This window comes from Tyto alba, unplaced genomic scaffold, assembly GCF_018691265.1.
Source record: "Tyto alba isolate M040663 unplaced genomic scaffold, T.alba_DEE_v4.0 Super-Scaffold_26, whole genome shotgun sequence".
Classification (NCBI taxonomy): Eukaryota; Metazoa; Chordata; class Aves; order Strigiformes; family Tytonidae; genus Tyto; species Tyto alba.
The window spans coordinates 19,874,352-19,897,566 of NW_024881300.1; the positions used below are offsets into that span (position 1 = coordinate 19,874,352).

Sequence of the window (23,215 nt, forward strand, 5' to 3'; positions counted from 1 at the left end):
TCCACATTGAGATTCGAGCATGTTCAGGCATGGTTCAAAAGCATTCCAGGCTGGAGTAAAGCTAGCGTAGGTTTGTCTGCCATAGAGGTTGAGTTGTCTTGAGTCCTTGACTACAAAGGACGGTAGCAGAGGCTCATGAGTGCAGCATGATGAGTATATTGCTCTGCAGCCCTGTGGGTACTAAATTATTTGGGCTCTTTGTACCAGTGTGTGAGCCAGTTTGCTGTGGCTCGTGCTACAGCTACATCTTTTGACACCCTCTCCACCCGAAAAAAGAAAAAAAGGCATGTGCAAGAAGGGTATGTTCAAAGAAGCCACGGCTGTCCCTCACTTTAGCATTCCACTCCTAAGAGCTCAAAGGGGTTTGGTCAGGAATATCCTAGTGTGAAGTTAAGAACAGCCTCAAGAATTAGGTTTGTAGTGGCTTTGTTATAGCTGATCAAAGGGGTTTTCTCTCTACCCTGTGGAAACAGCATGCATGGTGTTGGTTCTACTATCTCATTTTGTCTTATTTCAAAGATGAACTCTGATCTATGATTGTCTGAGGTCTATTGCCTTGTCTTGGGGTGACCAAAGAAGTTATCACCTGTATAGCAGAAGTGGTAGAGCAGATGGATCTCTCATGAAAAGGACACTACATGTATCATGGCTGTGAACACTAGTGGGTAAGAAACGTGATTCATGATCCTGAAGCTGTGGAAGGCAGCAGTAGTTTTCATGTTGGTTTTTCTTGGTTAATCACTACTGGTAAGTCTGAGAGGTATCATGATTATTTCCTCTTTCTGTCATAGAAACCCTTGCTGAGATGTGGATTTTTTCCTCTCTGGCCCTCTCAGACTGATCCAACCCAAGCACTGGAGCAGGAAAATGGGAGTGAAGGCCATGCCAACTAGAGCAGGATGGGTTACTTCTGTTGTATGACACACTGTAGAGGATGCCTTAAAAAGTGATTGTCATACCTTAGTGCTCTGTAGCGACCAGGTATGAAAAGGATGCCTTAAAAAGTGATTGTCGTACCTTAGCGCTCTGCAGCGCAGGGTGAAGCAGTATCAATAAGAATAGTTACTGGGTAACTTAACAGGACTAGGGAATCTTCTGTCTTTAGTTACTGTGTATTTTCTTCTTTAGTACCAGTCTTTGTTAAATGCTTGTGTATCTTGATTAAAATCTGTAAGTACTGAGTCGGATCTTTTTTTGTTTGCCTGTCCTAGGTTTACCTATGGCCACGCTGGAACAGTCTACAAGGAATTTGTATACATTTCAGGAGGCCACGATTACCAGATCGGCCCCTATAGAAAGAACCTGCTGTGTTACGATTACCGGACGGACGTTTGGGAGGAGAAGAGGCCAATGATCACTGCCCGAGGGTGGCACAGCATGTGCACCTTACAGGACAATATCTACTCCATTGGTGGCAGCGATGACAACATAGAAACCATGGCTCGTTTTGACATTCTGAGTGTGGAGTCATACAGCCCTCAGTGTAACCAGTGGACTAGAGTTGCTCCTCTGTTGCAAGCAAACAGTGAGTCAGGGGTGGCGGTTTGGGAAGGCAAGATTTATATCCTTGGAGGCTACAGCTGGGAAGAAACAGTCTTCTCCAAAACAGTCCAGGTTTATGATAAGGAGAAAAATAAGTGGTACAAAGGAACTGACTTACCCAAAGCAATCGCTGGTGTGTCTGCATGCGTCTGCGCATTGAAACCCAAAACAGAGGACAAAAAGAAAAAGGCTAAAACAAAAAAACATCAGGATCGAGGAAGATGACTACTTCTGGATAACCACCCTTTGACGGTGGAGTCCAAAAGAACCTTGTATTTAATCATTTCTATCTAACCTTGATTCTTTCCTTTTCTTTTTAAAAGGAGGGGGAGGGAAAGGCATCTTCTGAAGCCTCAGAAAATGTACAGTTGAATGTGGTTTTTGGATTAAGCTCATGTTTAAGGTAAAAACAACAAAAGAAACAACAAAAAAAACCCACCCTCCTACTATATAAGGGGAGATACGACAAGAGAGGTCATGTTGCTCTCCTGAATGCTAAGGCTTAGTCATTTACTTCTGTGGTTCATGGCATTTCCACATTGTATTGTATCAACGTTTTTAAAATAAGCTTGAATCTGCGGCTGAGAGGATGATGTCGAGGAGGAGGAGGCAGAGTAGTGTCTGGTTTGAAGTTACAAAGCAGTTCAAAGGAGTTCAGAAGCAACTGCTAAGAAACAATGAAATGGACATTCAGTGTTGTAAATCCTGAATTTTTGTAACGTTAAATTTCATTTACAATATGTTCTTGAGTTAGTATCAGATTTCTGGAACGCATGGGTGTTCAAAGAGAATATTGCTTTTGGTGAATGCAGGTCAGATCAGCTTGAAGAGCAAATAACTCTGCAGTACTCTTCAGATTAAGAAGACCTTACTGTGTGATGAAAGAATAGATGGGATTGACTTGGGTTGGGGCTGATAGCATTGTGAACTTTGGAAGTTCACACAAAGGGAAAGGTGAGATGACTTGCATCCCTTGTTGTGGCGCTTTTCATATCTAAACACAACAGAAAATTTTTCGTGGGCTTTAAAATGTGTCCCAGAATGAAGAAAGAAATCTGTCAAAAACTTGAAAGAAGATTTGAGGATTTGGATGGAAACTGTACAATTTGCCTTGGGCTTCAAAGCCGATGGAACTGATGGTGCTCGCTGTGAGTCTGGGGTTTGCTGAATAGAGTAACAGTGGGGAGAGGTGGCAGGAGGAGCCTTCGGGTGGACTGGAAGCAAGATGCCATCCCTCCCCAGCCCGGCCAGGCCGGGATCCACTTCACTGAACTCAAGTCTCACAGTGGTCACAGCCAGTAGCCAGTGTGAGCCATACCGGGCTTGTCTGCTGTCAAAAACCTTATTAACCCAGGATGACTAATTGCGGTTTGGTAATCCTGAGGAGCACCAACTTGGTTTTCTACCTGAGGTAATAGCTCACACTTTTTTTTTTAAGTTTAGAAATGTCTTTTCATGAGAGTAGCCTTTTCTGATGGACTTGGCAGGGACTGGAAGCCACAGCTCATCAGGCGTGCAACCGAACACCTTCCCCGGGGAGACAGGTTCAAAAGGAAGAAACCCAAAATATGCTCAGGACTGTGTTTGGGATCCAGACAGTGGGACTGAACTGAAAATTGTCTGTTAGATCCTTTGTGTCACACTATCCTCTGCATACCAAGTAAAGAGATTTCTGACCCAAGTGTTAGTCCACCCTCTACAAACACAGCTGATTCTGCTGCAGATACTAAAATTCCCCGACTGTCTGGCCAGCTTTCAGGCATTCACCCTGGGGCATTTTACAAATGCACCTCTGATTTGCAAGAAGTCGATCACCAGCAATCTGATACAACCATTTCAGTTATTGTAATAATGCCAGGCCGCAGACCAATATTCCTCCTTCCTAAAAGAAAAAATTTTTAGAAAGTTTTTAAAAACAACTTTTATACTTTTTTATAACACATTTTGCTAACTCGGTCTCTTGTTTGCCATATATTATGTTCTTTACTATAGAAGCTACTGCTCTGTAATTGTGACCCCGTTGTTGCCGTCAGGAGCTCATCATCTGGTGGATCTTTCAGTCTGTGGCGCTGGTGGGGACGCGATGCAGCTGTTGGAGCAGCATTTGCATTCCCGGCATTGTCAGGCAGCCAGCTATAACCGCGGCTATTGTACGGCCTCTTCCCCCCTAGTCCAGCTCACCAGACATGCTAATAAACGTGCTTTATTGTCAGCTACTGGCGAACTGCTGAGTGGATTTCGAGGGCTTTGGTTTAATGTTCTGCTGGGGAACTGTTGATTGTAGCTGTTATTTCTTCCTCTGTCCTTCTTTCACATCTCCCTTGTGCGCCGTATCCATGTATTTCAGATTTGCCCTTTCTTTTTTCCATGGGGTGTACATACACTTGAGACTCTGCTACCTGCCTTTTTTTTTTACTCTTTTTTTTTTTCCCTATTCAGTAATTGGAAAACACTTAAGAAAACATTTTTGCACTTAATTTCATTTGAAGGTCTTGTAAATTAAAGAACTCTTCGATATATTACAAGAACATATTTGTATTGAAAGAGGTCCCTCTGAATAAATTTCTGGAGTGCAAGGAAGTTACAGGCTGCTTCTTAAGTACTAAGAAAAGATTTAAGAAAACTAGTTGAAATTTATTTTGTGAAACTCCTTGAGGTTTTTTTGGTCTTTTTTTTAAAAAAAAAAAAAGCCTCAGGAGTTAGTCTTTCATTTGCATTAGTGGATTTATTTTAAAGCCTTTGTACACTGCATGAGGTAATGGTTATTCTTTTTTATCTTAAAAAAAAATTAAAAAAACAAAAACCAAACCAAAACATTTTGCTTATGACAAACTCATTAATGAGTTGTTAATTTTTTTTTTTTTTTTTAATATCTGAAATTCTTGCTATGTTGACTGACGACTACTTAACTTTTTGGGACATTTTCATGGGCAAGTATAGAACAAAAATTTCAGACACTTGCTTTGTTTTTGTTAATGGGTTGCTTGTTACTATATCCCCCCTTTTAACGTGTTTATGTATTACATTAATGTCTGGAAACAATAAATCCAGTTTAGAATATTGAATTCATTACTGTCTGACTTGTGTATTGTCAAGGTTTTCCTTTTTGATAAATTGGAAAGAAGTAATTTTGTAATTACTTTAGGTGGCATTGATAACGGTGGAAACAGTTTAATAGGCAGAAGCTAAATGTACCAATATGAAGCAGAAATATAACTTAGTTGGTGAATCCATCTCTTTGGCATCATGCTCCAAATCAGACAGTCAGAAACTACTTTTCACATTTTTTTGCAGCTGTGACAAAAGACCCAGTCCAGTTTAAATACTGTCTCTGAAACCACTATATAGTGGGGAGTAGATAAACACAGTTACGACTTCATAACATTAAACTTAATTGCATGGGCAAAATATAACCTCAGTACTCCTCAAAGTAAGCTTTATTTTTCTCAGTCTGCTTATTGTCCCTTCCAAAACAGAGGCTGCAGGCGAGTACAGGACATCTCTCGTGTTATCGGAGGTCACTGGGGTACCCTACCTGCTGCTGCCGTATGCATTTTTCCAGGATTAAAGGAACAAATGATTGCCATTTGCACCTATGAGACCCGCGGTAGTAAGCACTGTGAAAAGCAGAGTCTGGCAGAGCACGCTTCTATTTCGGAGGCCATGTACCCAGATGCAGCTTAATGGCACTCGGGAGGTGTTAGTAGGCAGCACAAAATGACTGAAAATAACCCAAGCTCTGAGTGCCGAACTGCTTTGTGAAATTGGTGTGCTGGAATTCTGCAGAAACGAAAAGGAGGATACGTGCGACCCGAGTGGGTTTCTGCTTTGATTTTCGAGGTGTGGACGGCCCTCTCGGCGTGTAATTAGGGTCGGCAGAGAGAAGGTGCGTCGTCCGGGCTGTGCTTAGGGAATCGGCCCGGCTCCTGCACCTGCACTTGCCGCTGCCTTCCATCTCTAAGCGTTGTAAAACATTTTAATTCTTGTCAGGAAGCACAGCTCTTTCTTCCTGCCCTGGGGAAAAATAACTACTGCTCTACTGCATTTTTAAGAAGGCTCCCATTGCCAAATTCTGAGGAAAGCTTGTTTTACCTGACACAAAACAGCTACCAAAAACCTCAGGTTTTCTCTTCCCACACTTCCATGCCTGTATCTTGGCATCAGCATGTCAAGGAGCTGCTGTTGGTAACACTCATGTTAGGTAACATAAATCCCTCGAGATACCCTGCGGAAAAATTACACTGTGGTGTGAGATGCAGTTGTTTTGAAGGCTTGAGAAAGAAGCTGGAAATATTTTTGTTCTCAAGTTGAAACCTTAAATTGAGAAAAATTTGCCTGAGTGTCTGCCTTTCTCCATACACGATCAGCCTGCTTTCTTCCACATACTGGTGATTTTCTGTGTGCCGTTTAGGATTCAGTATTCTGAAGTGACAGCAAGAAAGTGTCTTAAGTCTAGGGACTTTAAAGAAATAACCTTTAGTACTCCTCCTGAGAAGTAACTTAACTCACAAGAAACCCCTCCATATTCTAATTGTGATTCTTACCCTGCTGATAAATCTTAATGAAGCGCTGACCGGTAAGAATTTCTATGGAGAAAAAAAAAAAAGCTAGTGCAACAAGCTTTATATATTATTTCAGTTTCTTGTCATATTTCAGTTCTCATGAATAATAATGAGTGAGAAGCTAATTACACCTTCACAAGCTTAAGGCTTTGAGTTGTCTTACAGACTGGGTCAGGGCAGCTGCATCCCCAGTCCGGATGGAAATGTTCTGTCGCTGCGCCGCGCGGGTCAGAGCACGGACGGGCTCCAGCTTCTTGCAGTTTCCTTCTCCCTTCTGGTAACTCTGCCACTGAGTGAGAGACACGCAGCCCAGCAGCGGGTTTGTTGATGCCACACGCCTTGTTTGGCATCACATTGGCTTTTTCTGGAACTCAGAGCAGCTCTAGGGAAAAAAAATGTACCTTTGTTTTTATCATGATGGGTTCGGTGACAGAACATGAGGAAGGCGAGATAGAGACTTGCAGGTTCTTTTGAAACTGCAGCCCTAAAATAGATGATTGCATGTGAAGGGAGAAGGCTCTGTTTAAGATAAGGATGAGTAAGTCACAAATAATTCGGCCAAAAGGTCTGCAGAGATAACTGAAACACAGAACATACCGAGTCAAGCCTCCACGTGATCTACTAAAGGCTTGTTCAGACTTCAAATTTCAGGTTAACTTGAACTAGTCCATGCTTAAATTCATTACATCAACCAATTGAATGTATTTGTTACAAATTTTCAGGAAATTTAGGAATACGGACTTTGAACTAGTCAGGTTTGCATTACTGCATTTTTGGAATGAAACCCCTCCTGATGCTGTCCTGTGCTACTCGGCTCGTTGCTTCTACCTGCACCGCCCTTCCTGCGCTGCTGCTCTCTCGGCTTCCCTTTGCAGGCACCGGGATGCCTCTTGCTGGCGTGTGCAGCTGAGGCCACAGAAAGCTCAAAACTCGTTTTGCAAGCTTGTTTCTGTACTCAGGGTGCTCTGAGGCTTTGGGAAAACTGCAGGAGTGACGATCCAGCACCAGCAGCTGTCCCAAAAGAGGTCCAACAAGAAAGACATAAGTTCTACAAAGGCAGAAGCACTTTATCAGGGTTTTAAAAATTTTTTTTTTTTTTTTCTATAACCACGAGCAGCAAAAGGGACCTCCTTCAGCAGTGACTTCTCTTCCTGCTTCGTGGGCACCACATCATCCAACAGCTTTTGTGCCCCCGTGCCCCCTGAGAACAGCTCATGGTGCCTCTGCTGAAGTTCACGGCGTCTCTGTGGCCCTCACAGGGAGCAGCGCTCTCGCAGCTGCCTCTGGCAGCCCGTGCCAATGACGTCTCTGGGGACAGTGACCTAGAATAAGCTGTTTTTCTATTGAAAATGTAAAATACACGGAGCCACCTGACCCAGGAGCAGAAGCCCCTCCCTGAGATCCAACCAGGGAAGATGGCTGCTGCTTGTAAATGCTTTATGGTACGCAACGGTGCGGACGGAGTGACAAGAGCTCCCTCCCCACCACTATTTTTGTGCCATTATGGGCACGAGGCTGGTACAACTATGGTCCCTTAGACTCCTTGTGCTTTAAAAAATGGTTGTGGTTTTTCTCTACACAGCAGCCACTTTAGCTTTCTGTGTCTCGGTCCCCCCAAAACACAGTATAGCACTGACTGGTTTGGGTTTTTTTCCTTCCCAATTGAATCTCACTATCAGAGTGACTGGAGAAGTAGCAAAGCCCTTATTGTACATAGAAACTATTGGGAGAAAAGTTCCACATTTCTGAAGAAAACTTCAGTGCTCCTAAAACTCTTAGCACTAGGAGGAAGATTCACATGGACAGCAGTAACCTCCCACCGTGATTAACCAGTTCTTGCAACTGTACAGGAAGATATTCCCTTCTGCCCCTGAAAGAATGGGAGTGTGAGTCCTGGTTTCTCCAGGAAAGTCCCACATATGAATCCTTCACCTCCTGGGCACTGTCATGAGCACAGGTCTTATGATCTAGTGAAATGATGAGCAGTGTGGTATGGAAGGGTGAGCCATTCCCGAGCACTTTGCATTTACAGTAGGATAAGAACAATTATTGTAGTTACCGCGAAGCATCTAACTTGGGAATAGTTTAGTCAGCTCACTAGCTAATATCAGACAATCCTTTATTTCCCTAGCCATGGACCTCATTTGTTGTTGATCAATTCACAAAATAATGAAGTCAGTACCATGTTGTTAGGATCATTACGTGACTCCATGAATCTTAAGAACACGGATGCACAGAAAGAAAAATACAGCACCAATTTTTTGAAGTTGGAGAATCCAACGTGGTGTTTGGGAGCTATAGTTCACAGCCACTGACATAAGGGATAGAAGAAAATAAAACTGATTTGTGCAATGCAGTATGCAGTAATGCAGTAAGAGACCACTAAAACCGGCAAAAATGCATGATAAAACAGAACCGAGGTGGAAACTTTTCAGCAGGTAAGCTTCTTCAAAGCACGCTACTACAGTAAAACTTACAAAACGTGGTAAAACGTTAACAGACTTTACAATGGAACTGTATTAAGATGGGATACAACTGAAGGTGTTTTAAATGTTGCTGAATGACAAGACAGTGGCAACTGTTCTGCCCGCATCAATTTTCACCATTAGCAACAGCTTTTAACAGCATTGGTAGTTGAATTAACTGGTTCTCAGGCAGAAGGCACTGTGCTCATTTGTATTTTTGGCCATTTGAAGGGGCAGCCTTTCCAGCAAAAACAGTTTACTTAGGCAATATTGTGGGCAGAAGGGAATTTTGCCTTCAACCAGATGAGCTATGTCAGGGTTTTCATTCCATCATTTACCTTGTAAATTAGACTCTGGCAGGGAGAGGGGGCTTGATGTTTGAAATGCTGTATGCAAAAAGCCTATACATTTGTCTCCCTTTTTTGTTTCTCTCATTTAATATTAAACAGCCATTTTCACTGCTAGTTTTCTGCCTTAGGACAGAGGAGCAACACTTGCTAGAAACAAAAGAAAGGGAGGGGCAGCAGGGTGTGTCAACTAAAAGGACAGAAGCTGATACAGAAAATCATTTAGTGTCATGAGCACACATTAAGCGTTGAGCTTCATAAAGCGAGAGGGAAATGTCCTTATCATAGAGAGGTGGATGAATTTTCTTCCCACTTTCAGTGAACCTCCTCTCTGAACAGCCAAAAACACAAAGATATTTCCTTTTCTTCAACTTTCACAGTAATGTTGAGCTTTCTCTAATGCTTGCTTCCCAACTAAAGTAGACTTTTGCAGGATTTGGTAGCTTGTTTAAGGAAAAAAATATGGAATAAATTAGTGATTAATTTAATGGATTCTTGCCTGGGGGTTTCAGTATTCATTTATGACTCAGTCCTCTCAAAATCATGAGATGGGCTTAATCTTCCTTTTTTTTTTTTTTGTTTCCAGATGCAAACACTGAACCCATTTCCACTCTCATTTGGGACAGACGTGGGACAGCTCCGCCCTGCCAGCACAGCCTGCCTCCCTCCTGCCGGAGACACCCTCGGCTCGGGGCCTTTTACAGACTCCTGAGGTGAACCCACCATTAATTCCTTGGGGGGTTGCCTGCATACGTGCATTTTTTTTTTTTTTTTTTCCCCAGCTGCGGTCCTCCTGCACGACACCACCTCACAACAGCGGCGGGGGGAAGGGGGGGGGGGCTTAGCCCCGCCGATGTGGGACGAGGCTCCCGCCAACCGACTCTGAGGGCGGCCGGTTCGCCCCAGCCTGGGCCAGCCCTCATGGCCGCCCTCCTCACGGCAGTTCCCCCGCCCTAAACGATGCCTGGGGCGGGGGGGGATGAAGGAGAAGTTTTTTCGGCAGCTTCACCCGCCTCGGTGCCGTGCTCCCCCCTACACCCCGCCGCCGGGCCCCTTCCCTCAGGGCCACCCCGCCCCCTGCGCGGCCGCCACTGCGCCTGCGCCGCCGCCCGCCCGGCCCTACGCGCAAGCGCAGAACCGCGCCCGGCCTGGCCCCGCCCCTCCCCGGCAGCTCTCCGCGCAAGCGCAGTGCGCGCCGCCTGCCCGCCCGGCTGGTGCGTGCGAGAGAGAAGATGGCGGCGGCGGGGGCAGCGGCGTGAGGCGCCCGGGAGACGCCGAGCTCCCCACGGACGCGGGGCGCCATGGCCGTCAACAGCGCCCAGGTACTGGCCGCCCCCGTGCTGCCGGCCGCGGGGTGCTGCGGCGGGAGGGTCCCGGAGGGGCTCCGGAGGGGCGGTCGGGCTCCGCGGCGCGGCTCGCCGAGGGGGGGAGCGTGGTGGCCGGGACTAGGCCCAGGGTGATTCTGCAGCTTCATTGAATCTCCTCAGGGCGGTGGAGGGGCCTCGTTGCCGGTCGGGCCGGCGGGCTCCCCGCACCCCCGGGGGCCGCGGAGCCCCGCGAAAGGGCTTGGGGTGCCGCGGATCGCCCCCCGCGCCTTGGCGAGGGGGAAGGAGGAGGAGGAGGAGGAGAAGGCCGACGGAAGTCCTCTGCGGGTTGAAGTCGGTGCTGTACCCCCACCCGAGCCATTGCGAAGAGAGGATGGTTAGGAGAGAGTCGATGGCTTGTTTTTTTTTTTTTGTTTTTTTTTTTTTAGGGGGTGAGAGACAGAACCGATTCTATAATGAGAACGGAATAAGGAGATTTGTAAACTAATCCTCTCTTCCCCCCCCTCCTCGCCCACTCACTCAATAAACCTCCATGCATTGGGGTGCAAAGGGCTGAGTGTTGCAAGATTACTATGCATGGGGATGTGTGTGCAGTTTCCCTGTCTCCCACTAAACCAGCCAGAAGATTTGTGCATGGAGTAAAAAAAAAAAAAAAAATGCAGTCGTTGGTAGTTTTTCACTGGAAGTTAAAAACTCCATTCCTGGTCTAATCTAGTGTTTGGTTAGAGCAAGTGATTGAATGGGTTAACCTCAGTATTTCTTTCCTGTAAGTTTTTCTCCCAAGAAGCTTTAAAGCAAAAATGACAGGCCATGTGTGTGGTGTACTGAGGTGTGTATTTGCCAGACTTCATACAACTTTGGCTTTAGCGAATAATAAAGTTTAGTAATCTTTGATTGTGTTGATGATAATCTTATTAAGAAATGGTATATTGTGGTGGAAAATATATTTCATAAAATTTAAGTGTTTTAAACAAGGTGATGCTTTATACTGAATTCTGTTTGGTGGGGGTTTTTTTGTTTGCTTTGGGGTTTTTTGTGTTTTTTTTTTTATGAAGGGCAGTTAAGGTATACATGTAATAAAGTTGTGCACTAGAGGCGCTGACAATGATTTTTCCATAAACAAAAGTTTGTAATCAGTGAGAACTATTATGACATTTCTTGTCCACCTTGATTTATTCATGTTTGAGAGAAAGAGGGGCATGAGTTTGTTATGTGGGTGTTCGGAGGGTGGTTGGAGTTTGTTTAAAATTTACAGTGGTTTTAAAATTTTGTGTCCTTCAACTTTGCTTTCTCTCTTCGTTTTGGACTGTTTTTTTAACTGCCCAAATGAATGATAGTTAGAATGCACATATATCAAAAGGATCCAGTGTCTAATTCGGAAGCTGTTTTACTTGCTGCTTTCCCCTCCCCTCTGTCCTAGACAGCAGTGCATGTGGTCGGTTTGATAAGACTGGGTTTTACATGGCAGCATTTTTCTTGATTTAAAAGAATTAAGGACATTTTTGTGTTTGTCCTTAATTAAGTTGGTGTACCTTGAAACAAAAAGAAGGGTTCAGTTGATGACTTAGTTTATGGTGAAGCACTGCATAGTCATAATTAAAACTACAGTGTAAATTAATCTTTAGTACTAACTTGTACATAGACTGTTTTAAATCAACACTCTGTATAGGTGGAGGTAGATATTTAGGTCTCGTGAGTATTGCTGCTTAAATTTATATAGAATTCAGAAGATAATCTGTCAGATATCTTCCAGTTAATGTTTTATTTGCATCATCAAACACAGCCTATTTCTGTGTTTTACTGTGATTTTTTTTTTTTTTTTTTTTTTTCTCTAATGCAAGTATTTTATTTAAACGTCTGGGATTTATGTGAATACATATTCTAGAGAATGCTGTAATACTGAACTAAGGTAACAAAGTTTTGGACTCTTGGGTGGAGAACCTGAAGATAAGTTCAGGGATGCAGTTTTACGTGTGTTTCTGTTTTGTTTTAGTGTGGTAGTGTTGCAGATCAGTAGAAAAATTAGAGTTTTGATAAAAGTTATCTGTTCTGACCACAAGACTAAATAATATTATTTAATCCTTATGTTTGTGTCATAATGCAGAGTCCTTGGCAAAAGTACTTTGTTTTTCCATATGACTAATTTGAGTGTGCTGTAATTGAGATTTTTTGTCACACAGGGGAAGAAAGTCTTCAAGAGAATCATGTTCTTCTAATAGCTAAATGCATAGTCAGATTTCTACCAATTAATGGATTCAGGTAACAGTGGGCAGAAATAATGCACCAGTCAGGCTGCACATTCTAACAAATGAATTATGAAACATGAGCATATTGTATATTTTAAAATTTTGGATGGCCAGGTAGTCAGCAAGCACATGAGTATATGGTAGCACAGTTTAGATATTACTGGTTGTCTGTAACTCTGTGCTCCATGTCATTATTTTGTAATCATTTAATGAGATATAAGTGTTGCTGTCAGTTTTCTGGGCGTGTTCTGAGTATATTAAAAATCTGTAAGATTATTTTTTATTAAGGTGAGCTAGAAGCAAACTCTCCGCATCAGTACAGGTTTTGTATGACACTACCAATGTTGCCCTGATTTAGCACTGGATATAGTTGGAACCATTTGTCATCAAGGTCATCTAAAAAGACTCTTTATAAAATATTTTTTTTTTTAATTTTTTAAAAACTATTTCCCTGTTTGGAAAGAGTAATACTCTGTAGGAGCTGTATAAATAGTTGCTTTAGCCACCTTTCCTATTGTTTTTCATGGAAAGAATTAATACAAACGCATCATTTATAAATCTTGTGAAAACAAGTTAAGCAGAAGAAAGGATACCATAGCAGAATGAATCATTTATGCTTGTTTTGTTCTTTCACCATTACTGTGGTATCAAATTAACTCTGCCATTTTAGATGTACTGTATTGCCCCCAAACCCACCTGAAGTAAAAAACAGTAGATTTTGTCTTCAGAAAAAGCTGAACAAGCTCATAAGCTGCTCATCCTCACCCAAGCCTGTGTCTGGCCTGGCAACCAGAATAACTGGAACTCGGCACATGGCATGCAATCCGACTCCCTGAAATACTGCACTGCAAACTACCTCTTTTATGGCTGGCTTGGAGTGTTGCTCCCTGGCAGGGTGTAGTTTGATGTTCCCTTAAGCCAGTACTGCTTCTGGAAGGGGAAAAAAACAAACAAACAAACAAAAAACAACAACAGCAAAAAAAGCAGCAGTCTGTAGGCATTTGTTCTGTGCCTTCTTTGCAGTGTATTGCCTGATGTTTGTGGGTGACCTTGATTAGGAAATCGATCTGCCTCAAAAATAATTTTAAAAAAATTGTTGTTATGCAGCTGGGTGAGTTTCTTGCACTAGCTTGCTTGAATCCATGCAGATGTGTCTAATGTTACAGTGTCCTTACATGCAGAAAGAAGTGTTTGGAGAGGGAGCAGTGTGGATTGTGTCTGTCAGGTTTATGAAATACGCTGAAAATTGTGGGGGACACCCTGAACACAAAATGCAAGGTGGCTCTGGGCAAGGGCTGCTGATGGGTGGATTTGGAGAGAGGTGTTCGAGTGCATCATCTTGCTGCAGCTGCTGCTTCTCCCCTGTCCTGCTCAGTTGCTCTTCTGTGTTTTAAAGCCGTGAAGAAGCTGGATTTGTCTCCCCTTTTATTTTTTGGTTTTTTTTTTTTTTTTTGAGTCTCACTTTAATTGCTGGTAAGGGCCTGAGTTTGTCCTTTTGCTAGAGCTTTTGCCTGTGGAGTCAGTAGTTGTTTTAGGCTTCCACGGTCTTGGGAATTCAGGCTGCAGCTGAAGCTGTGAGTTTAGGTAGGCAGAAGGTATCATCTGCTTTTCTAAAATGTGAATGGTGAATCCACACAGAGTACAGTGGGTGAATGTGGGTTGGTTAACTTAAGGGGGAAAAAAAAAAAAGTCTGGGAAAACTGACATAGAGCTTAAATTTGGAACTGTACGGCAGCATGCAAATAATAGAATAAAACCTACAGGTTTTGTGACTCACTGCTATTTATTCTGTGCATTCTAGACTACAGCACCGATTTGGAGGCTTTTTAGAATGGATCCAGCCATTTACCTATTAATAAATCCAGTTTTTGTAGGCAGTTGCTTAGACACACTGCTTTTTTCCATTTCTATAGCTGTTAAAATACTTGTCAAGTTAAGTGGGGTTTTGTTTATAGGTAAACTAAGTCTCATTTCTGTTTAGTGATATACATGCAACATGCTGTGTCGTACAAAACAGCCAAATCTGTTGTAATAGAAGTTGCTGGCCTTGGGCCATTGGATTATAGTCATTTGTCACTCTAATGCCATTTCAGCAATGTAGATGTTCATTTCCAAAGAATTAAACATGCTAGAACTGCGGTTTTTCTTTTTGATGGAAGTGTTTTCTGTGTGATCATTAAACATACAACTGGGGATTATAGGACAAAGGGTTATGCTTCGTGGTGAAAAAAGTGTATGTGTATACATGTGTGTGTTATATATAACACACACGTGCGAACAGTCTGTAATGGATCAGTCTGATATTTTAAAATTGGGATTCTAAACACTATTTTTATTTTACAAAATTGTAATGTATGCGTTTAAGTGTTTTAAGTATTCCCAACAATAGTGCCATATTGATTATTTTTAAAACGCTTTAAAGGTTTTTGTTAGATTAGCACTCATGTTAATATATTCATTACACTCTAATAAAACTTTGATGTACATTAGTCTTTCATTTTGTATTTAGCTCTCTAATACCTACTTTAATTGCAGATGTTCTTGATATTTAAATACATGTAAGGACTTCCTCCAATACCTACTTTAATTGCAGATGTTCTTGGTATTTAAATACATGTAAGAACTTCCTCCTTGTTTGACAGCATAGGATTTACTGATCTTTCTGTGCTACAAGGTCTGGCTTTTTTCACTTGTAGTTAGGCAGGAGGTAGCTTAAATCACAGTAGCCCTAATAAAGTGTTTGTGTAAGGCTTATTTAAATCATACACCTTATGGAAAAGTGTGTTTAATGTAAAATTAAGAAGGGGGCTTGAGATCCTGTGATTGTCACAAATGTTAGTGATGTACAAACAGAAAGAAATATGCAAGAGTGCTTTGGGGAATTTTGCTGCTTATAGTATTGTGTGTGTTCACATCATGCTTGGAGATTTTAAAAGCAGCATTGTATGTTATTTGCATTGGAATTATAGTAGGAAAGAAAGGGATATGGATCAGCTTCCACTGAATGTGATGTTAACACAAACTGGAAAATCACTTAAGGGTTCTGTAGTTTTTTTACTTTGTTAAAAAAGTAAGCCCCTGGATTGGGGTTCAGCTTTGAGGTGGGAGAGAAAAATGACCTATCTGTAAGAAACTGTAAAGAAGAACATATGTCTAAAGGTTGCGTGAAAAGACTCATATTAAAAAAAAACATACAAGAAAGTAGGTTGTCTTCAGAAAATTCTGTGTATGAAAGACTTCTCTCTGTTTTGTTTGAACCAAACTGAACATACTAACAGAAATAGCAGTGCTGTATTCCCTCAGTGCAGCAGGCATGTTTTTTCATAGAACATTTAGAGCCTGCTGTAGTGATTCACAGGCTTCCTGCCTCGTTTTTCCCCATGAATGTTGCAGGCTGGCAGTGGATCTGCCAGTGTAATTTAAAATGCAGAAGTTGTATATCATTCATGCAAAGCAGTGAAGGCTTTTGTCATGAAAGTGTTTTGTCTTGTTGGACTGGGACACCTTTGTAGGTACAGCAGCAGCATGTTACCATTAGTGATTCTCCTAGTGTCAAGGTAATGTTCTTATTTTCATGACTACCTAACAGCTTTGCCATATGCACATACCTGTCTCAGTGGGAACATGTATATAATTTGCTCTTTAGCCTGTATTGCAAAAATATAAATACGTGTTTTAAGTTGGTTGAAGATCACCTGTTAGCATTGAAAACTCCTAGAACACAGGTGGGATTACCAGGTATTGGATGTCAAGAGTGACTTTAGGTGTGCTGACTTTCATTGTGTGAACGTAGCAAGATCTCAAATGCTGTACGTGGTATCAAACCACAGGTATTCTTGCTCCTGGTTGTCTGGCAAAGCAGAGTTCCTGTTGCACATGGCTCTTGTTTGAACAGGCTGAGTGTAAGTTTTAAAGAGGGAAATGAATTTGAAGCTAGCCTTCTCTGCAAGGTGGGAGTTAAAGAAATGACTGTGATGGGGAAAAAAGGAGATAGAACCAAGATATTGATAATGCCTTTGATTATTGCTGCAAGCATTAGGGTAGATGGAGAGGGAAACGGAAAAAGTTCAGTTGCTTATTTTAATAGTAGCAACAGGCAATTAGATTAATTGTATGCTTTTGGACCGTGCTACTTAGGGTATTTCGTTAAAAATGATGCTATACCAGTACATAATATAGGATGTTCTTGTAATTTTAAATATGACTACGTATGATAAAAGGAGAGGGAAATAAAGCAGAGAGAAAAAGAACCATTGTCACCACAAGTTACAGCTGAATTGCAAAAAGAATCAAGTTCTCTTGAGTTTCGGTCTATCCGGTAAATCATATGGTCTCTAGTAATAGCTAGCTGTTATCAAAGAAAGTAGTAGTGCTGTAATGTTCTTAAAGCATGGAAAACCTCACCTTCTGTTCCTCTGCTGCCTTTGGGATACAAACCCAAAGCTGCCACTGTTTGAAAATTTCTGTGGAACACTGTAGTTAATTGATACAAAGTTGGAAAAAAGTCAAAGACAACTTATTTAGGCAATTTCTAATACCCATTTTCTTCTCAGCTAAAAGCTGTGACTGTAAGCTGTTGCCCCTTAACAAGAAGTTTAAGCTTCCACGAATCACAGATGGTGAAAGCTACCTAATAAAACTTAAGATAACAAGAAGAGGGTTTATGTTGTTAATATGCTTTCATAGCAAGCAAGAATGAGACATTTTCTGTTGTTTGCAATGCCAGGATGATAATTTTATTTAAGTGCAGCAGAATCATAGAAGTGTGAAAGAGGAGTAGTCAGCTTTCAGAGCAGAAGAAATAAAGCAGTTGAGTTTGCTCATGTCAACAGGTTTGCATTCTCAGTCTTTCGAACTTCGCCTTTGTTCAAACACAACACTGATTTGTGGTGGTCACTCCTGCTGCTGCGAGTCAAAATGACTGTAAATAACCAGATGCTGGCATGGGGTGTTTTGGAAGTTGCCAAAGACTCAGTTTCCTTAATTGGGGAGGATAAAGGCAATGGATATGTATTACACTTAGTACTAATGATTGTCACGTAAAGGCCATTATGGTTTTCTGCCTTGGTGTAATGGCATCCTTAAAACAGATTTCCTTGAGTTCTCATCAGTGTTCACCCTTGGAACAATGTGATATGGCAGCAGTGCACATTTTTTTCCTTTGCTTTGTGCTTGCTGCTAGTAATGATGGGTACCACAACCAGAATTTGCAGTGGGCTAGAGGGATTCCTCGTTCTTAGAAGCAGTGCTTGATTGTGTGCATGGACAATATTTTCATGGTAGCATGACTTTATAGTTAGTCTAAATTCTTCACGTTTTTTCCTAGCCAAAAATTTTAGGGCTTGGCTAAGAGCTAAGGTGTTTTATAGCCATTTGGTTTGCATGCCAAATTTTGAGTGTTTGTGTTTCAAATTTATTTATTTATTTAATGACAGCTTTTTTTAAATAAAGTGCTTGTAATTGGTGAACAGCTGCTTAATATATTATCTTTGAAGGTCAGATGAGGGTCCAACACATTTGGTGTATTTTCTGAGTAACCAGAGGTTGTCATATTTCATAATGGCAGACATCACTAATTTGAAACTTAGTTTGTATTTTTTGTCTTATTTGCGAAACTTCCATTTTGAACTATAGTATGAATGACCGATTGTGTTCACTACTTTTATGATTTGCAATATTTTTTTAATTGGATTTGGGACCAAAGGAGGCAATGTACAGCCACATGAGAAGCATGTTCTTTCAAAAGCTGCCTAAATTGGTGGTGTTTAAAAGTAGAAAGTAGTATAAATTCACAGTACACAGACTGAAATATGAGGGTGTGGTTTCATTGTTGTTGCTCAGCCTTGTCAGCGTTGCAGATTATATGGCAATTTGCTAGTATTTACATGGGATCCCCCAAGATGCTCTTGCTCCATTGTACCGTGGGTGGATGAGGGCGAGGATGGAAGGTGCTGGAGTTGCACACATGCTCTCGGAGGTGAGGGGTGTGAGCAGGGACACTGCAGACAGCCTCTGCCTCTTCCTCCGTCTTTGCAGTGAGTAAACTGAGGAGCCAGCACTGTGTTGTGCTCGTCTCCCCTGCTGGGTACTGGTATTCCCATTTGTAGATGGCTGGATGTGTAGACCAAGGAGCTGGTGACTCCAGCTCCTCCCTGGATTGGGACCCTGAGCTGTCACTTGTGTACTCTGATCTCGTAGTGTTGTGGGCTTTATCAGCAATAATATGTCGGAGTATACTCTGATTTTGTCCCTTTTTCCTCCTCAAAGCAAGAGAATTTCAGTATCTTCAATAATGCAAATGTGTTGGGAAATATCTTGAATGCTCTGTTTGCGTTCTGTACATCCAGATGTGCAAAAGGAAATCTGAATGCTAACAGAAGATCCTGTGTAAGGAAAGACCTGAAGTAGCACCACTATTAGTGTTATTCTTTTGAAATGAGCCACCTTAAAAAAAGAAGTCTTAATTTACAGAGTTGTTATCATACGGTAAACCTACTGCTATATTCGTACTCAGTTTTTAATGCTGCCATTTAAAAATATGGTTGCTTAATATGCTTACTGTCTGTGTTTTAGTTGCAGCAGCATATTAATCTGCGCATTTGTTTTAACAGCTATCTTGCAACACAGTTTTATGTATATGCAGATACTTAAGCTCTAAAACTGTCTCAGGAGGAGGTGGCATGTGTGGTGTCCCAATTTTCATTTTAACTTGCACACCACTGCAGAATACCAAGTTGCTGTCGGGCAGTGCCAGATCCTCTGGGGTTTCCACCACACCTCAGGGTGGTGAAGGAGATGGATGACTGCATGTATATGGAGAATCAAAGCATTAGATGATGTCCTTGGTTTCTGTCTGCTGGGGGACGTAGAGCATACATGTGTGTCATGTGGTGAGTAGTGGGAAGGGGTTTGAGTTCCTGCAGAGAGAAAATAGTGAGAACCTCTGTAGTATTGCTGTCAAACTTCAGCAGTTACAGAATTTGAAGTACAGGATACTTTATGATGTGGTGGTAGTTGTGTTTCCTTTCTGTGATCCCCTTGAGTCATGTACCAATCATTGTGTTTTTCGCAAGTTATCCAGTTTATTTTTGGCTGTTTCTCTGAGATTATAACCCATTTTTGGCAGGTCACAACCGTCAAAGGGGAAAGTCTCATTCTTTCTTGCTCCTGGCCACTTGTACCTTTTCCTTAAAGCTGGCTCCTCATCTTCTCTTAAGCCTCCTTCACCTAGTGCAGCAAAAAAAAAAAAAAAAAAAAAAAAAAAGTCTGGATCACTTTTTCTCAGTTTGAATATAATCATCTTGCTGATCATTCAGCATGTGCCAGAACTGGCACAGGAGAATAGGTGGGATTGTGAATCTGGCAAAACAAAAAGGTGGGTAAAACCTGTGTGGCCTTGGTGAATGGAGCAGGTGGTGCTTGGTTTTAATGGTCAGCCAGCATTTTCTCTTACTGTCAGTGTTAAATGTTTAGTGCCTTGCCAGCGTGATTACCCATGTACAAGCTCTGGGTATCATTAGATTTTGCATTGTCTTTTTTCTTGGTGGCCAGTGTGGTTTTTGCAGGACTTTGCATCATGTTTAAATTAATACTAAACTTTCTAGGTTAAATTTCACTCAGCTGTGGTTTTAAGCATTCAGCACTTCTGAAGTTTAGGCTTAAGATGTGAAGTTAGGCCTTAAAAAGACGCATATCAGTCCTGGGTGGGTGGGTGGGCTCAGCTGCCTTCTGAAGGTGCTAATCTGTATTCCTTGTCCGGATGGAGTCCAGATAGCTACTTTTTACCTCACCTAATCTTAGCCATCTTAAATTTTCCCCTGAGTAATTGCTGGTGAAAAGCATTGTGTGGGTGACTTGTCTGGCCATGGTGCTGTTAGGGATAGATTTTAGTTTTCAACAACATTTAGCTACAGTTAATCAGAGCCTATCCATTCTTTTTCTACTTTATCTTCCAGTGTGTTTTTCAGCTTGCTTGACAAACCAGAACAATGGTCTCCTTATGGCCCAGGGTGGAGTTGTCCCCTGGGATGGGTCTGTATTGATCCTGTGAGGTATTTAGTCCTCTGTGGAGATGTGAATAGTGAAAATATCAGATGTACACAAACTAGCGGGAATCAAATGAAATTATAAGCAGTCTTAATTTTTGTGCAGCTTTTTTTTGATTATTAGGGTTTAGAAGCATAATTTTAAGAGTAATATCCTTATCTTAAATAATAGGGTGCCATCCTGAATCTCCCATGCTGTATCTGCAAGGTTAGCACCTTTACATATGTGGAAAGGGTGTCTGCTATTCAAGTACATGGAGCAATTCATGAGAGAGGGAGGGAGTATTATTAAAGGAGTTGAGATACATACTGCTGTAACTGAATTAAAGAGCCTTCTGACTAACAGTAGAATCATGATGTGATTCCAGAATTTTGGATGATAATACAGCTTGAGGAGAGAGAGGTCTGGCAGGCACAGACCAGTTCTTTCCATTTATTTTTTTCTCTTGTGGTGTCTCTACCAATAACTTCAGATCCTGTATCATCTCTTCATCTAACTCTTGTTCTTCATCTTTGGCCTCATCAAGCCAGTTTTAATCTTCTTGAACCACTTAAGAATGTGTTTATAGTCAAACTTGTTTAATTTCTTGAAACTCTGGGTCTTGTTACGCTTTTTCCTCCCAGGGCTCTACCTCTCTTTTTTCCTTTTTAATAACCTCATCCAAGCCTACATGTATTAGTTTTACTTTTTTAAATCATGGATTTGGTGGATAAAAGTTGCCTATGAGGTAAATGCTGGTATAGTAAGCACAGAAGAAGAAAGGCTTTCCTCTGGCAGGGCACTGCCGAGCACCTCTGAAGCTTGCTAGCTGGAAGCCATTACAAGGAAAGCCGGGCTTTGTCCTGGTAGCCCAGAGCGTCCTGCCTTGCCAGGGTAGGAATGTACTGGGTGGTAGAAAAGACAGTGCATATGCTGTTCTTCCACCTGGAGGAATTGAGAGGAGCTCGTTGAAAACAATCCTTCAAAATCTTAGTTGCTGAAATACCTGCTAAATAAAGATTTTGTAAACCTGAGAGAAATGCTGATTTATACAGCATGTCTGGAATTTGGGTGGACTGCTGTGAGGTGTTCAAAGACAATTTGCTGCTTAATGTGGCCAAAGGAGTGTTCTCCAGATGCAAAACTGATTTTACTACAGTGTTCTTAGAAGTTTGTTCTGCTGTAGGTATCTGGCACAAAAGGTTGCATCCCTAATGATTTTAGTCTGGCAGAAAAAAAAAATGGCTAACACCAAGGTTTTTCTTCTGCGAAGTATTAGATAAAAATTAGTAAGAGACTGTTTTGCGTGCCCCACCTATAATAAAACAGTAGTTAAACTGGCTGTGTTCTTGAGTAACTTCATTTTTCTAGCTTCTTTCTCCTCAGTGCTTATCATGCTGTAGTAAATCAGAATAATTCAGGTCTTAATTATTTTTGTTCTTCATTATAGGAAGAGTTTACAATTTGCGCATTAGACTAAGTAACTAGTTCAGTACAAGCAGAGCTTGCAGAGCTTGAAGTAAATGTGCTCAATTATGAGCAACCAGCTTGAAGCTGGTGTTTTCAAACTCATTGAGGGTGTGAAGATAGAGGCTTAGCAATAGATGTTTTACCAGCCACTGTTCTTGAATTCAAAACTGAGGAAGGACCTATCTAACCATTTTGGAAGTATTTGTTTTTCTTTTGATATTTGCAAGGACTGCCTTCTTGGAGAGTATAACAGAAAAGTATTTTTGTTTGGCTTTTATTTTGATTAACATTGCAAGAAAATAGATTGGAAAATATTACTTCTCTGAATCACTGGCAGATGTTCTGTGGGCAGTGGTGAAGCTGCTGGTGTAAAAGTGTCAGAAATTCCATCTTTTGCTCTCCAAAGAACTAAGATTTGATGTAATCAGCCCTGACAATTCAGTTATCTTCCCTCTTGCTTGCTCTCTGGAGTGCACTTTCCAGGTATTCCTGCTGTAGTCCCAGAATGATTCCTCTTTCCTGCAGCTAATGTATGTATAACACATGAGCATACATTCTTACCTTGGGTTCCATCAGGAGGTAGAAGGAAGATATTTTCTTAGCAAGATTACCAGATGCTCTTGTAGGATGCAAATTAAAAGGTACATAAAATGTAGATACAATCCTCCTGTCACTGGGCCATTGCTTTATGATCACATATAAGTGATACAGCTGCATTGCCCTCCTTATACTATTATTATTTGCAAAATAAACTTATGGCTGGTTTTGGATGTGCTTTTGTTTGTTTGTTTTGAGGAACAGAAGAAAAATATCAATTGGGGAAAGCTTTAAATGTGAAATAGCAGAGGTTTTTTGATGGGGCAGTCCTGCTTTGGAGACCAGACGATAAAAGAGTCTGTAGTTGGGGAAGGTACACTGCACTCAGAAATGCAGTGGTGTCTGTGTAAGATGAGGAGCTGGTTTTTATTCTTCCAATCCCTTCCCCCCAACCCCATTAACTACAATCAGCACTTCATACACAACTTCCTTGGGCTGGTTGTGCTTTGTGGCAGCTGCTGTTCGTTTGAGATAGAAGAATGCCACTGAACACCACATTTTGGTAATGGGAGTGAAGCGAGTACATAAACAAAATTTGTTTGGATGTAAGCAATTGCCTTGTGTTTTGTCAGTTTTTTGTATTGTTATTGGGTTTGTTGCTCTTATTTGAAATATGATACATAATTGGTGAAAACT

The 23,215-nt window shown here is 41.6% G+C and overlaps 2 protein-coding genes across 4 annotated transcripts in view; both read left to right on the plus strand.

Annotated features, from left to right (window-relative positions):
• KLHL36 (kelch like family member 36) overlaps nt 1-4,611 on the plus strand; it is an 80,117-nt gene extending 75,506 nt beyond the window's left edge. For all 3 annotated transcript variants that reach the window (XM_042797463.1, XM_042797464.1, XM_032990665.2), the window contains one exon: nt 1,212-4,611. In XM_042797463.1, coding sequence (XP_042653397.1) covers nt 1,212-1,767 — 556 coding nt within the window. In that variant the 3' untranslated portion in view covers nt 1,768-4,611. The remainder of the gene's footprint in view (nt 1-1,211) is intronic.
• A 5,485-nt stretch (nt 4,612-10,096) lies between these two features.
• The window catches only part of USP10 (ubiquitin specific peptidase 10), a 55,456-nt gene continuing 42,337 nt past the window's right edge, over nt 10,097-23,215 (plus strand). The window contains exon 1 of the mRNA XM_042797534.1: nt 10,097-10,238. Within this exon, the coding sequence (XP_042653468.1) occupies nt 10,218-10,238 (21 nt within the window). The 5' untranslated portion in view covers nt 10,097-10,217. The remainder of the gene's footprint in view (nt 10,239-23,215) is intronic.